At 48.3% G+C, this 15,306-nt stretch overlaps 1 protein-coding gene across 1 annotated transcript in view; it reads right to left on the reverse strand.

Annotated features, from left to right (window-relative positions):
* cdx1b (caudal type homeobox 1 b) overlaps nucleotides 1-15,076 on the reverse strand; it is a 51,811-nt gene extending 36,735 nt beyond the window's left edge. The window contains exon 1 of the mRNA XM_080201034.1: nucleotides 14,644-15,076. Within this exon, the coding sequence (XP_080057160.1) occupies nucleotides 14,644-15,076 (433 nt within the window). The remainder of the gene's footprint in view (nucleotides 1-14,643) is intronic.
* Nucleotides 15,077-15,306: the final 230 nt, after the last annotated feature.

The raw sequence follows: 15,306 nt of genomic DNA on the forward strand, positions 1-15,306 counted from the left end.
AGACCTGGCTGCACTGGAAGACCCATGTAAGTCAGCAAGCATGGCGGAGGATGGGTGAGTGGCGAGGGATGGGTGAGTGGCGGGGGATGGGTGAGTGGAGGGGGCTGGGTGAGTGGCGGAGGATGGGTGAGTGGAGGAGGATGGGTGAGTGCGGGAGATGGATGAGTGGAGGGGGATGGGTGAGTGGAGGGGGATGGGTGAGTGGAGGGGGCTGGGTGAGTGGAGGGGGATGGGTGAGTGGAGGGGGATGGGTAAGTGGAGGGGGATGGGTGAGTGGAGGGGGATGGGTGAGTGCAGGAGATGGATGAGTGGAGGGGGATGGGTGAGTGGAGGGGGATGGGTGAGTGGAGGGGGATGGGTGAGTGGAGGGGGATGGGTGAGTGGAGGGGGATGGGTGAGTGGCGGGGGATGGGTGAGTGGCGGGGGATGGGTGAGTGGAGGGGGATGGGTGAATGGAGGGGGATGGGTGAATGGAGGGGGATGGGTGAGTGGAGGGGGATGGGTGAGTGGAGGGGGATGGGTGAGTGGAGGGGGATGGGTGAGTGGAGGGGGGTGGGTGAGTGGAGGGGGATGGGTGAGTGGAGGGGGATGGGTGAATGGAGGGGGATGGGCAAGTGGAACTTGGTATGGATTAAGTTTAACTTTATTAATTAGAGTCGCAAGCAGGCTTACATTAACACTGCAATGAAGTTATTTTTAAAAATCCCCTAGTCGCTACAATCCGGTACCTGTTCGGGTACACTGAGGGAGAATTTAGCATGGCCAATGCACCCTAACCAGCACACATTTGGACTGTCAGAGAAAAGCAGAGCACCCGGAGGAAACCCTTGCAGACATGGGGAGGAGGTGCATACTCCACGTGGACAGTGACCCAAGGCAGGAAGTGAACCCAGTTCCCTGGCACTGTGAGACAGCACTGTGTCATCACATTAGAGTTAGGACTGGAACAACAGAGAGTTGGCTGAGCTCATATTTAAGGAGCACAGGAGGTGGGAGGTCTATCATAGAATGTCTATAGGGCCATTCAGCCCATCAAGTCTGCGCCAACCACAATCCCACCCAGGGCCTATTCCCGTAACCCCACATATTTACCCTGCTAACCCCCCGATACTAAGGGGCAATTTAGCACGGCCAATCCATCTAACCCGCACATCTTTGGGCTGTGGGAGGTAATTGGAGCACCCGGAGGAAACCCACGCAGACACGGGGAGAATGTGCAAACTCCACGCAGACAGAGACCTGAGGCCGGAATCGAACCCGGGTTCCTGGCACTGTGAGACAGCGTTGCTAACCACCACGTCTAACAGGAAGAGCACTGGAATGGTCAGTTCAAGACGTAACATAAGGCAGTAGTGAGGGTTTCAGCAGCCGATAAGCTGAGGCGGGGCTGGAGTCAGGTGATGTTGCGGAGGTAGAAGTATTCTGTCTTCATGATGGAGTGCAGATGTGGTCAGGAACTCATCTCAGAACTACACAATCTCACCCAATGGGTATAGATTACAGAGAGGCCATTTGAGGGGAGTGGGGTAGGGTTGGGGTGGCGTGAGTTCAGTTCCTGGGGACCAGCGAGTTCTAAGATAAAACATACAGTCAGCCTGCGGTGCAGAGTGGCATCATACAGATCAGTAGGTCCTCGACAAGGGTGAAAGTTCAGTGGGGCAACGAGGCAATAAAATCAAAGCAATAAAATCTGTGCCAGCATCAAATACATTATAGATCCAATAAATTAAAACTATTAGACACCATCCTGTCAGCAGCTCAGAGTCCATGATCTGTACTTCAATCTCCAAATTCATTTTGAACTGCCTCTGTGTGTTACACCTCCTGGTCTAACTCGTCTTCAAGGAACTCTTCATTGCATTGCACCAAATATGCTCCTCAAAGTGAGAATATTTAATGTAAGGTCCATGTGCGTTCGGGTAACCACAGTAAAAAGTCTGACAACACCAGGTTTTAGTCGAAGGGGCTAACCCGAAAGCTTGTGAGTTTACTATCAAATAAATCGGTTGGACTAAAACCTGGTGTTGTCAGACTTTTTACTGTGTTTACCCCAGTCCGGCATCTCCACATCATGACTACGTTCGGGTAACTGCAGGATAGTTGCACACTGAAACACACTCACACACATTCACAAACAGACACACACACTCACACACACACACACACTCACGTACTCATAAACTCACTCACACTCACTCACACCCACATATGTGGGTAAATGGTAGGACTCTGCAGAGTGCAGTTGAACAGAGAGATCTGGGAATAGAGGTACAGAATTCCCTAAAAGTGGTGTGACAGGTGGATAGGGTCGTAAAGAGTGCTTTTGGTACATTGGCCTTTATAAATTGAAGTATCGAGTATAAAAGTTGGAGTGTTATGGTAAGGTTATATAAGGCATTGGTGAGGCCGAATTTAGAGTATTGTGTATAGTTTTGGTCACCTAGTTACAGGAAGGATGTAAATAAGGTTGAAAGAGTGCAGAGAAGGTTCACAGGGATGTTGCTGGGACTTGAGAAGCTGAGTTACAGAGAGGGATTAAATAGGTTAGGACTTTATTCCCTGGAGCGTAGAAGAATGAGGGGAGATTTGATAGAGGTGTATAAGATTTTGATGGGCATAGATAGAGTGAATGCAAGCAGGCTTTTTCCACTGAGGCTAGAGGAGAAAAAAACCAGAGGGCATGGGTTAAGGGTGAAGGGAGAAAAGTTTAAAGGGAATATTAGGAGGGGGGCTTCTTCACACAGAGAGTGGAGGGAGTGTGGAATGAGCTGCCAGATAAAGTGGTAAATGCGGGGTCACTTTTAACATTTAAGAAAAACTTGGACGGGTTCATGGATGAGAGGGGTATGGAGGGATATGGTCCAAGTGCAGGTCAGTGGGACTTGGCAAAAAATGGTTCGGCACAGACAAGAAGGGCCAAAAGGCCTGTTTCTGAATTGTAATTTTCTATGGTTCTATATATAAACTCAACCTCACACAGAGTCATACAGATTCACACACAGACCCTTAACCTCATTCTCTCACACACACACACCTCAGTGTCTATCACTGCTGTGCAGTTACAGGGACCCGGGTCAGAACTCCGACTTGGGTCAATGTCTGTGGGAGTTTGCACATTCTCCCTGTGCTTGCATGAGTTTTCTCCGGGTGCTCCGGTTTCCTCCCACATCCCGAAAACGTGCTTTTTAGGCTGATTGGTGTCAATAAATTGTCCCTGAATTGGATCTCCCTTAATCTGGCACACATACAATTCCCTAAATTTGCACTCCCTTTATTGTGGTGTCCACAGGAGGTAGACAAAAACGTCGATGATCGACAAAAGACTTGAATAAGGCACTCACTGAGTGTTAAAATGGGCGGCATGGGCTTGTAGGGCAGAAGGGTCTGTTTCCTCTGCTGTGCTGTTCTTTGTTCTTTGTTCACACACACACGCACTCACATGTGCACACGCACACATGTGCACACACACACACACACACACACAGACACAGGTATGTGCGTGCATACACACTCACACTCACATACACACTCTCGCACACACACTCATGCTCACACTCACACACACTTACACACTCTCACACACACACTCACACTCCCACACACACACACACACACACACACACACGTTTACACACTCTCACACACTCACACGTGGAATTTTATCGGCCCACTCGCCACAGGAATCGGAGCAGGCGAGGGGCGGACAGCGGGAAGGTTCATTTACCTCCTGAAGGATTTTACAGTTTCAGAATGAGCAAAGCCATAAAATTCCACCTGTAAACTCATTCACACACATACACAAACTCAAACACAGGTAAACTCACGCACATTCACTCACACTGTCATAAACACAGTCACACAGAGACTCATACAGACTCACACACACTGACACATGCATGCAAACTGGCACACACACATATTGACTCACTCACTGACACTCACACACACACACACACACACACACACACATGCACATTGACAGTAATACAAAAGTGCATCATGCACACACAGACACATATATACAAGTATGCACACAAACTCACGCATTCATTCAGAAACACAGGGACATAGATATACGTTCACACGCATGTACGCACGTACAAATACACAGACATGAGCATGCACACATAGACACAGGCATGCACATACAAGGTCTGCCCAAGCTGAGAAGACAAACTTTGACCTCTGACCTTTGATTGCTAAAGAGAAGACAATTCTAAGAAAACATGAGCAGATGGCACTGATTGTGCATATCTTGTTGAACAAGGAGACTCTTTTGAAGTTAATTTACAGGGAGGGGTTAAAAATTTTAAAAAGGTGTTTGACAAACAGTGGGAGAAACAGAAGAACTGAGCAACAGATCAAAGGATGTGCGTCAGCTCCATGGATACCAAACTCGGGTCCGGACAATAGCAAGAGAACAGCCTCTTGTTGTTCAATATTCCCCAGTTTAAATCTCCACCTCCATTCTTCAAGCACAGATTTTGTTGTTGCCGAATAATACAATGGAACTCTCTCCAGAATCCCCAGGGACCTCCAATAACCCCCGCCCACATCGACACAGACCTGTTAACATATCCCTTCAACGTTAGGATCACAATACCGCTCTCTCTTTGCCTATTTAATTTTAAAATTCTCATATTCGCATTCAAATCCCTCCACGGATTTGTTCCCTACATACTCCCATAACCTCCTCCAGCCCTACCAACCTCCGAGATCTCGGCATTCCTCCAGTTCTGGCCCCTTGAATGTCCCTAACTTTAATCACTTCACCATTAGTGACCATGCCTTTAGCTACCCAGGCACTAAGCTCTGAAATTCCCTCTCTAAACCTTTCTGTCTCATCTATTCTTCTTAGCTCCTTGAAGAGCGTCACGGTAGCTGAGTGGTTCGCAAAGCTGCCACACAGTGTCAGGGACCCGGGTTCAATTCCAGACTTGGGTGCCTCTTGTGTGGAGTCTGCACATTCTGCCATGCCTGTATAGGTTTCCTCCAGGTGCTCCGGTTTCTTCCCACACTCCAAAGATGTGCGGATTAGGTTGATTGACCAGCTAAGAAATTGCCCCTTAGTGTCCAGGGATGCGTAGGTTAGAGGGGTTAGTGGGTATAATATGTAGGGATATGGGGGCGGGGCCTGGGTGGGATTGTGTTCGGTGCAGACTCAATGGGCCGAAAGGCCTCTTTCTGCACTGTAGGGTTCTGTGATTCTATGGTTCTATGTTAGGTGGATTGGGCACGCTAAATTGCCCATTAGTTTTCCAAGATGTGTAGGTGAGGGGAAATAGCAGACTAAGGCCCGGGTAGGAGGATCTGTCGGAGTGCTATCACAGGTTCGATGGGCTGAATGGCCTCCTCCTACACTGTAAGGATTCTATGATCCTATTCAAGGTGCTCCTTGAAATCTACAGTTCTGATCTGGCTTTTGGCTGCTTGGCCTGATATCTCCTTCTACGGCTCAATATTCCTTTGAGTTCCATTGCATAGCTGTGATGAACATCTTTGGGCAGTTTCCTATGCTAAAGGGTCTATAACTCTGCCACCCATACCCTGGCCAGGCAGTCCTGCGATGCCTAGTGGTATCTCTACCCCTACCTTCAAGTCCCACTTTTTTACAATTTTTTTTATATATTCATTTATGGGACTTGGGCATAGCTGGCTGGCCACCAGTTATTGCCCATCCCTTATTGCTTTGATCAGAGGGCAGTTGAGAGTCAACCACCTTGCTGTGTCTCTGGAGTCACATGTAGGCCAGAATGGGTAAGAACGGCAGACTTCCTTCCCTACAGCACATTAGAGAACCAGATGGGTTTTTCCGACAACCAACAATGATTTCATGGTCATCAGTAGATTCTTAATTCCAGATATTTTCACTAAATTCAAATTCCACCATCTGCCGTGCTGAGATTCGAACCCAGGTCCCCGGAGCACAAACTAGAGTATCTAGATTAATAATCTAGCGATAATAGCACTAGGCCATCGCCTCCCCTACTCGAGGGCCACGGAAGATGTGTTCATATTGGGAACAACCAGGCTAATTATTGGTGTGTAAATCCTGCAGTTAAGCTGATGGTGAGTGGGAGAGTTTGATGGCCAGGCATTTCTACGCTGCTTTAAGACACTCCTTAAAACGGCACGGTAGCTCAGTGGTCAGCACTGCTGCTTCACAGCTCCAGGGTCCTGGGTTCGATTCCCGGCTCGGGTCACTGTCTGTGTGGAGTTTGCACATTCTCCTCGTGTCAGCGTGGGTTTCCTCCGGGTACTCCAGTTTCCTCTCACAGTCCAAAGGTGTGCGGGTTAGGTTGATTGGCCGTGCTAAAATTGCCCCTTAGTGTCCTGAGATGGGTAGGTTAGAGGGATTAGTGGGTAAATGTAGGGGGGTAGGGACTGGGTGGGATTGTGGTCGGTGCAGACTCGATGGGCTAAATGGCCTCTTTCTGTACTGTAGAGTTTCTAGGATTTCTATGACCTACACCTGTGACTAGGTTTGTGCTGAGCAGCTAGTTAATGCTGCACAGCAACGCCAACAGCATGGATTCAATTCCCGTACTGGCTGAGATTATCCAAGGTGGTCCTGACTTCTCAACCTTCTCCCTTGCCTGAGATCCTCAGGTTAAATTACCACCAATCACATCGTATGGTCATCTGGGACTATGCTGACTTTAATTAACGATGATTTTATTGTACTTAATGTGCACAGATGTTCTAGCTGCTTCCCTCTGTAGTCCTCAGCATAGTTTCAACAGAGGGACATGAATGACTGAGACATTACGTAGAATATACAGAATGTACAGCGTAGAAACAGCCCATTCAGCCCAAGAGGTCCAGATCAGTGTTAATTCTGCACACCAATTCAACCCTCTTCAGCTCACCCTGCTACGCATTTCTACATTGTTCACCATTAAATGCATCAATGTCTTTCAGTTCAACTCGGTGGCACTGAGTTTCACACTCACGCCATTCTGTGGATAGCGCTCCCGAATTCCCAACCGGATTTATTAGTGACTATCTCATATTTTATGGCCCCAGGTTATTGACCTCACCCACAAGGGACCATGCTGCTAATCAAATCCAGCCCCAGTTATGCACTGCCAAGTTTCAGTCTCTATAAAACTCGGCAATGAGTTCAATGTGGAGTTATGTGCTATCTAGATTGTCCAGCCTGCGTTAACTGTAACCTTGGGAAGACAAAATGCGGTAAGGCAAGGCACAGAGGAGCCCAGTGCTTGGGTTTTTAGAAACTTGCAGATCTTAGGAGGAAATGATGATGAGGGTCTTTTGGTCTTCAAGCCCTGGCAATGATTGAATTAGATTGAGAAACGGTGCACTAATATCTTCTCTCTGTCTGATGGCAGCAATTATCACACAGCCTGGGAATCCCTCTTATGAGAGGGCTGCCACTCTAAAAATAAATGGGTTAATATCTTTAGTAAAGCAATGAAGTCTGCGTAAAATATACATCATTGATGTCACTCAGGGAGGACACTTTAAATGCAGCATATTAACGGCAACCAATTAATTTTACTACACAAAGACGAGGAACACAACAACTTATTTTTAATGCTAAATTCCCCCATTCTGTTTCTTTTATTCAGGTGATTGGACAATTCCATTTGTTTATTACGAGATTTGAGCTGAGTTCAGGACCAGATTGAATCACAGGAAGTGCTGTGCAAGTTAGATTGGTTGGTCATGACAAATTGCCACTCAGTGTCAAAGGGGACCAGCAAAGTAACTACATGGAGTAGGGACTGGGAGGGATTGTTGTGGGTGCAGGCTCGATGGGCTGAATGGCCTTCAGGGATTCTATGAACATTCTAATCTATGTTAAATGGGCTGAATCTGTTTTCTGTGTTTGGGAGCCTGGCAATGGAATAACTTCTGGAACGCTGTGCTTTTTCCGATTGAAAGACTGATCAATGGCCAAAGGACTCATCTGCTGTCCAATTAAGGGCACCACGTGGGATCCGGGGGCCCAGTCTCCAGCACTAGGGCTGGCACAGTGGTGAGGTGGCACAACGGCACAGTGGTTAGCATTGCTGCCTCACGGTGCCTGGGACCCGGGTTCGATTCCCAACTTGGGTCACTGTCAGTGTGGAGTCTGCACATTCTCCCCGTATCTGCATGGGTTTCCTCCGGGTGCTCCGGTTTCCTCCCACAGTCCAAAAGACATGTTGGTTAGTAGCATTGGCCGTGCTAAGTTCTCCCCCGGTGTACCCGTACAGGTGCTGGAGTGTGGCGACTCGGGGATTTTCACAGTAACTTCATTGCAGTGTTAATGTAAGCCTACTTGCGACACTAATAAATAAACAAATAACTCACGCCAAGTCCCAATCACACATCACCCACAGGGCTTGTAGATCTACGCTGCCACCCGGTCTGGCTACACCACAATTTTAAAGTTCTCAGTTTTGTTTTCAAATCCCTCCTCGTGCATTCCCTCCCTCTGTAATCTGCTCCATCTCCAGCCCAACAACCATAACAACAAGAGGCCATTCGGCCCATCTTGTCCATGCCAGCCCAAGAACACTCAGGTGCCCTTTCTAATCACACCTTCCTGCACCCGGCCCATCGCCCTGTAGTTTACAGCACTGATGGTGCAGATCCAGGTGTCTTTTAAAAGAATTTAGGGTCTCTGCCTCCGCCGCCAGCTCGGGCAGTGAATCCCAGACACCCACCACCCTCTGCGTAAAAAAGCTTTTCCACATGGTCCCGTTACATCTATTGCCACTTATCCCGAATCCACGTGGGACCATAGAATCCCTACAGTGCAGAAGGAGGCCATTTGACCCTTCGATCTTGCACCAACCACAATCCCACCCAGGCCCTCTTCCCGTTACCCCAATATTCACACTGCTAATCCCCTGACATGAGGGACATTTCAGCATGGCCAATCAACCTAACCTAATTCTAGAATTCTCCAACAAGGGGAGCCCTCCACGATGGCCGGATTCCTCCAATTCTGGCCCCCTATACATCTCCGATTTTAGTTGCTGCACCATTGATGGCTCGGTTTATCAGCTACCTGGGTCCTAGCCTTTGCAATTTCCTTCCTGAACTTCTCCGTCACTCTCTCTTTCTGTCTCTTTTCAGATGCTTCTTAAAATCCAATTTTTGGCTAAAACTTTGGTCACCTGTCCTAATACCTACCTACTGTGACTTGAAGCCAAATTTGTTTGGTAATCCCCGTGGAAGGCTGATAGGGACATTTTGCAGCGGTAAAGTTGCTCTATAAATGCGACTAGCTGCAAAATTGTCAGTTAACTGCACTGCGTATCGTCAAACACGGGCTGACCAGTTAATGTGCTGCAGACAGTAATGGACTGAGAAACTCGCGGTGGGGGTGGGGGGTGGTCAGGGCTCTGGGATACAGCCTTGTTTGAGGTTCACAGGACATAATATGCGGAGTATTGCTCCGGTACACGAGAGCAAGTGTGTGGGACAGCGTGAGTTCTAGAAACAACATTGACAAGTCCCAAGGACTTTTCCAAAGAGTTTTACGAGGCTTTAAAAGAAGGGGGCCTCAGAAACAAAATGATGTGAACAGTGAAGTAGATCACTGCTAAGATGGAATGCTGAGAAACAATATAAACTTTTCTCCTTCAAAACACACAGCTGTGCTGGGGTCGTCCTGCCTTCTACACAAACAGTGTTAATCACTCACCTACATATCAAAGACAGAATGAAAGTGCTTAACAATCACTAGATACCCCCTCTCAAACTGAAACCTTCTCTGTTGCAGAATTACCACGTTTTAGTTTAGGATATTTTGATCAAAAGGATTCCGGCAATGGAAACAACATTAAGTTGCCTTTGCGCTCTGCCTTTAATGCGGTGAAAAGTTCCAAGGAATCTAGAATCATAGAATCAGTGCAGAAGGAGCTCGTTCGGCCTCCATTGAGTTTCCAATGACTCTGCGACACAGCATCTCACGCACACCCTCCCCCTGCCCTATCCCCATACGTTTATCCCGCTAATCCACCTAACCTACACATCTTGGGACAATTCAGCATGGCCAATCCACCTAACCTGCACATAGGGGAATTTCACAGTAACTTCATTGCAGCGTTAATGTAAACCTTACTTGTGATTAATAAATAAACTTTAAACCTTACTTTTTAGACACTAAGGAACAATTTAGCATAGCCGATCACCCTAACCTGCACATATTTGGACACTAAGGGACAATTTAGCATAGCCAATAATCTAACCTACACATCTTCGGACACCAAGGGGCAATTTAGCGTGGCCAATTCACCTAACCTATACATCTTCGGACTGTGGGAAGGAACCGGAGTTCCCAAAGCAAACCCCCGCAGGCACAGGGAGGACATGCAAACTCCACACTCCACAATCTAACCAGACAAGACTCAACACACAAAGAGACGTCAGGACAAACAACCAAAAAGCTTGGTCACAGAGGAAAGCTTTAAGAAAGGACGTGAAAGGAAGGTGAGAGAGAAGTGGAAAGTTTTGGGGAGAGGAAGTCAAAGTTCAGGACTGACGCAGCTGAAGGCGCGTTCAAAATCGGGGGCATACAAACGGCTGGAATTGGAGTAATGCGGAGACTTCGGAGAGTCTCGAGATTGGATCAGTTTAGAGAAATGGGGAACGGCAAGCTCAGGTGGGAAACAATCATGAGAATTTTAACACCCGATTATCAGATCCGCAATTCCCTTCCTGCTAATTTTTAAAAAAATTTCCAAAGCATCATTGAAATAGATTTCAGAGGATATAGAAACAAGCAGCACTGGGGGAGGCCATTCAGTCCAATGAGCCAATACTGCTACTAGCTCTTTAACTGGAACTGTCTACGCTAATCCTATCATGGAAATAGGTTCAAATATTTGAGCAACGATAGAGCAGAAAATGACAGTATAACAAATTCTCGGTGCAGATAAACAAAACCTATTGTCCTTAAATATAAGATAGATATAATAAATCTAATAAGGAATTGGGGAGAAACCTTTTTATCCAGAGATTGGCACGGTGGCACAGTGGTTAGCACTGCTGCATCACAGCACAGGGTGATAAGTTCCATTCAGGGCTTGGGTCACTGTCTGTGCGGAGTTTGCATATTCTCCCCGTGTCTGTATGGGTTTCCTCTGGGTGCTCTGGTTTCCTCCCACAGTCCAAAGATGTGCGGGTTAGGTTGATTGACCATACTAAATTGACCCTAGTGTCGGAGGGATTTGCAGGGTAAATAATTGGGGTTACCCGAATAGAGCTAAGGTGGGATTGCAGTTAGTGCAGACTCAATGGGCCGAATGGCCTATAGGTATGCTTTGATTCTGTGATTCTAGAGTGGCGAGAATATGGAATCCACTCCCACAAGAAACTGTTCAGGTGAATAGTGTTGATGAGTTAAAGGGAAGATAAATAAATGCGTGAGGGAGAAAGGGATAGAAAGTTACCTCGATGGGGAGAGATAAAGAGAGGTGGGAAGAGACTAAACACAAGCACGGAATGGTTGGGCTGAATGGCCTCTTCCTCTGCTGGAAATACTATCCTATAGGTAACAGGCCTGGCTCAATTGGTAGTATTCTTGCCCCTGAATTAGGTTCTGGGTTCAAGTCCCGCTCCAGGGCTTCAGCCCAAGGTCAAGGCCGGAACTCCGGTGCAGTACCGAGGGAGAACTGCTCTGTCGGAGGTGCTGGCTTTTGCATGAGACATTAAACCCAGGCCCCATCTGCCTGCTTGGGTGGATACAGAACATGAGAACTAGGAGCAGGGTTGGGCACTTCAGCCCCTATTCCGGCATGCAGTACGATGATGGCTGACTCCATTGGCGCTATGTGAGCGAAAGGTGAGGGAGTCCATCCCCATTGTCCTGGCCAACGTTTACCTTTCAACAAACACCGTGGAAAATAACAGATTATTTGCAGCTTATCACACTGCAGTTTGTGGGATCTTTCTGTGCACGAATTAGCTGCAGCACCTTATAACAGAGACCCCCACTTCAAAAAGTTTTTGATTGGCCGCAGGGCGAGCTGCGGTGTCCAACGGACGCGGAAAAGCGATTTATAAATGTAAGCCTTTCTCTCTGTTTCTCTGCCCTCTCCACCTCACTGCCCTGTAACTGCTCCTGAACTGGATTCCAGGCTGCGTTGATTCTTTTTTAACACAAGTTGTAATCGAATGGGAATCGACGGGCCTGAACTTCCGCAGATTCCCTGGAACTTTCTCCTCTGCTGTCACAGTGAGGAGGTTCAAGTCGCTTCCGTCTAATTCCAAGTCTACCGGAAACTCCCTGGCGTTCGATATGTTCTTCGTGGTGAGGGTGTTACACGGGTGATGTTGAATTGGCAGAGTGTTTTAAAACTCAACTCCATCTTTCTTCCCACTGAAATCAGTTGGGGAGGGGTGTAAAAATCTGCTGCCAATTCAATAACATCCACTTAACACACTCGGGTAAACTCAAAACCTATCTCTGCAATCAACCTCACACCTTATGAAATTATGATGTGAGCTTTCGAACAGCTAACTAGCACTAGACACCATGGTTCACTCAAGAGAACATAGAAAAACTACAGCACAAACAGGCCCTTCGTCCCACAAGTTGCGCTGATCATATCCCTACCTACCAGGCCTATCTATAACCCTCAATCCCATTAAATCCCATGTACTCATCCAGGAGTCTCTTAAAAGACCCCAGTGAGTTCGCCTCTGCCACCACCGACGGCAGCCGTTTCCACTCACTCACCACCCTCTGAGTGAAAAACTCACCCCTGACATCTCCTCTGTACCTACTCCCCAGCACCTTAAACCTGTGTTCTCTCGTAGCGACCATTTCAGCCCAGGGAAATAGCCTCTGAGAATCTCTATACCTCTCAACATCTTATAAACCTCCATCAGGTCGCCTCTCATCCTTCATCTCTCCAGGGAGAAAAGACCGAGCTCCCTCAACCTATCACCTAGCTCCCTCGACCTAAGTTGACCTGGACTTATTTGGTTACCTGTGCAATAAGTGGAACTCAAGCAATTGTTTTACGTATTTTTTTTTTCATTTTGAGAGCTTTCTTTTGTTTTGTCATGTGCGGGTTTGTAGTGAAGGGTTTAGCAGTTAAGATGAGGTCAGGCACGGATTGGTGATCCTCACACTTTGAGGTTTCATAGAAACCCTACGGTGCAGAAGGAGTTACTTGGCCCATTGAGTCTGCACCAAAAATAATCCCGCTCCCAGTCCTATCCCCACAGACCCACACATTTACCCCGCTAATCCCTCTAACCTACACATCCCGGGACACTAAGGGGAACTTAGCGTGACCAATCAACCTAACCCGCACATCTTTGGACTGTGGGAGGAAACCGGAGCACCCGGACGAAACCCACGCAGACACGGGGAGAATGTGCAAACGCTACACAGACGGTGACCCATGCTGGAATTGAACCTAGGCCCCTGAAGTTGTGAGGCAGCTGTGCTAACTACTGTACAACCATGCCGCCATTGCTTTGAAAGCTTTTTGGCCGCTTGAGGGGGAGGATTGAGGAGTTGGGGTCTGGGAGCGGACTGGGTTGAGAGAGTGCAGCGAAAACTGACTCCTGGCTTGGCAGGTCTGTCATATAAGGAGAGATTAAGTTGCTTAGTTTAGAAGAGTGAGAGAGGATCTCATAGAAACTTATAAAATTCTAACAGGGTTAGACGGGGTAGATTCAGGAAGAATGTTCCTGATGGTGGGAGAGACCAGAACTAGGGGGTCATAATTTGAAGATAACAGGTGAACCTTTTAGGAGTGAGGTGAGAAGAAATTTCTTCATTCAGAGGGTGGTGATTGTGGGGAATTCATTACTACAGAAAGTAGTTGAGGCCAAAACATTGTGTGATTTTAAGAAGAAATTAGATGTAGTTCTTGGGGCTAAAGGGATCAAGGGATATGAGGGGGAAGGTGGGGAGGATCAGGATATTGAATCTGATGATCAGTCATGATCATAGTGAATGGTGGGGCAGGTTCGAAGGGCCAAATGGCCTACTCCTGCTTCTAATTTCTATGTTTGTACATGGCGAAAATCGAAGTCCACGCACTGGGAGAGATTGTGAAGGAATTGGCATCTGGAGTTTTGAGAAAGGATTAGAGAGAAAACCCAGAGGTGTTTTCCAAATTCTCGCACCAAATCGACACTCTCCTTCCTGATCTGCTTCCATTTCCTAACCCGTCCCGGCCTCGTTTCCCACCCCCCCGCCTCATCAACCTCTTTCAACTCACACTCACTGCTCTGCCCAATTATTCAAAAAGGCCTCCCTTCCCTGAAAGGGACAAGGTTGTTGCCATCGGAAGCCTTCCCTCCTCCTCACCCTCCTTCTCCGTCCAGCCCTCCCACTTCCCCCAGCCAGTGCCCGGAGCCTCTGCTCTACCCGCGCAAGCACTCGCTCCCCGGCACCCCCCTGAAACCTCAGCTCACCGGCGCTCTCAATCGCTCCCCACGCTGTTCGGTATTGCGAGTGTGTGAATGCTAGCATAGCTGGACAACAACAACAACAACAACTTGCATCTGTGTAGCGCACTCGGCGTAGCAAATGAAGTGCTTCACAGGAGTTTAAATCGGGCCAGATTTGCTTCAAACGACCAAGTTAATGTCACGGAGCTTTAGCCGCCCTGGACACTGGCCTTTCGCTGAGCGAGAAGCTATCGCGCACTCCTGTCTTACCTTGCGGGTTCGGCTGAAGATTGCGCCTCATCCAGTCGTAGGGATTCCGCCTGGGCGAACTCGGGGAGAGCTGTGGGACCATGCTGCTCATGGAGGGCAGCAGGCCGGCCCCCGCCTGGGGTTGGACGGCAGCAAAGTCAGAGGGGCCGAACGCCAGCTGCCCTGGCGAGGAGGTGACGGCCGGAGCGCCAGTGCCGTAGCCGTGCCATTCCTCGCGCGGCGGGACGTAAGGGGAGCTCCAGGTGCCAGCGGCTTGAGGGTGGTGCGGGTCAGCGCTGATCCCGGGGACGTGGTGATGGTAACTAGCAAAGTCGGAGTACTGAGGTGGTGGGGGAGGGGGGGCAAAGTTCTGGGGGTTCAGGTTCAAGCTGGGGTGCCGCACGGTATTGGGATACATGCTGCCTTCCTTATCCAGGAGATAGCTGACGTACATGTTGGCCGAATCCAGCCTGGATCATGCTGACTCTCCACTTGCCTGCAAAGGGCGGTTTTGGTGTTCGCTCACTGCTCGTATCACCCCTCCCTGACACACACACACACACACATACACACACACACACATACACACTGTTTCTCATTAACCATCTCTTACTTAAAACACACCCTGACGTCACATCGCTCTCTCTCTCTCTCTCTCTCTTCACAAATTTGCATTGAAAGAAT

This window comes from Carcharhinus amblyrhynchos, chromosome 13 (assembly GCF_965287045.1).
Source record: "Carcharhinus amblyrhynchos chromosome 13, sCarAmb.v2.hapA, whole genome shotgun sequence".
NCBI classification, from domain to species: Eukaryota; Metazoa; Chordata; class Chondrichthyes; order Carcharhiniformes; family Carcharhinidae; genus Carcharhinus; species Carcharhinus amblyrhynchos.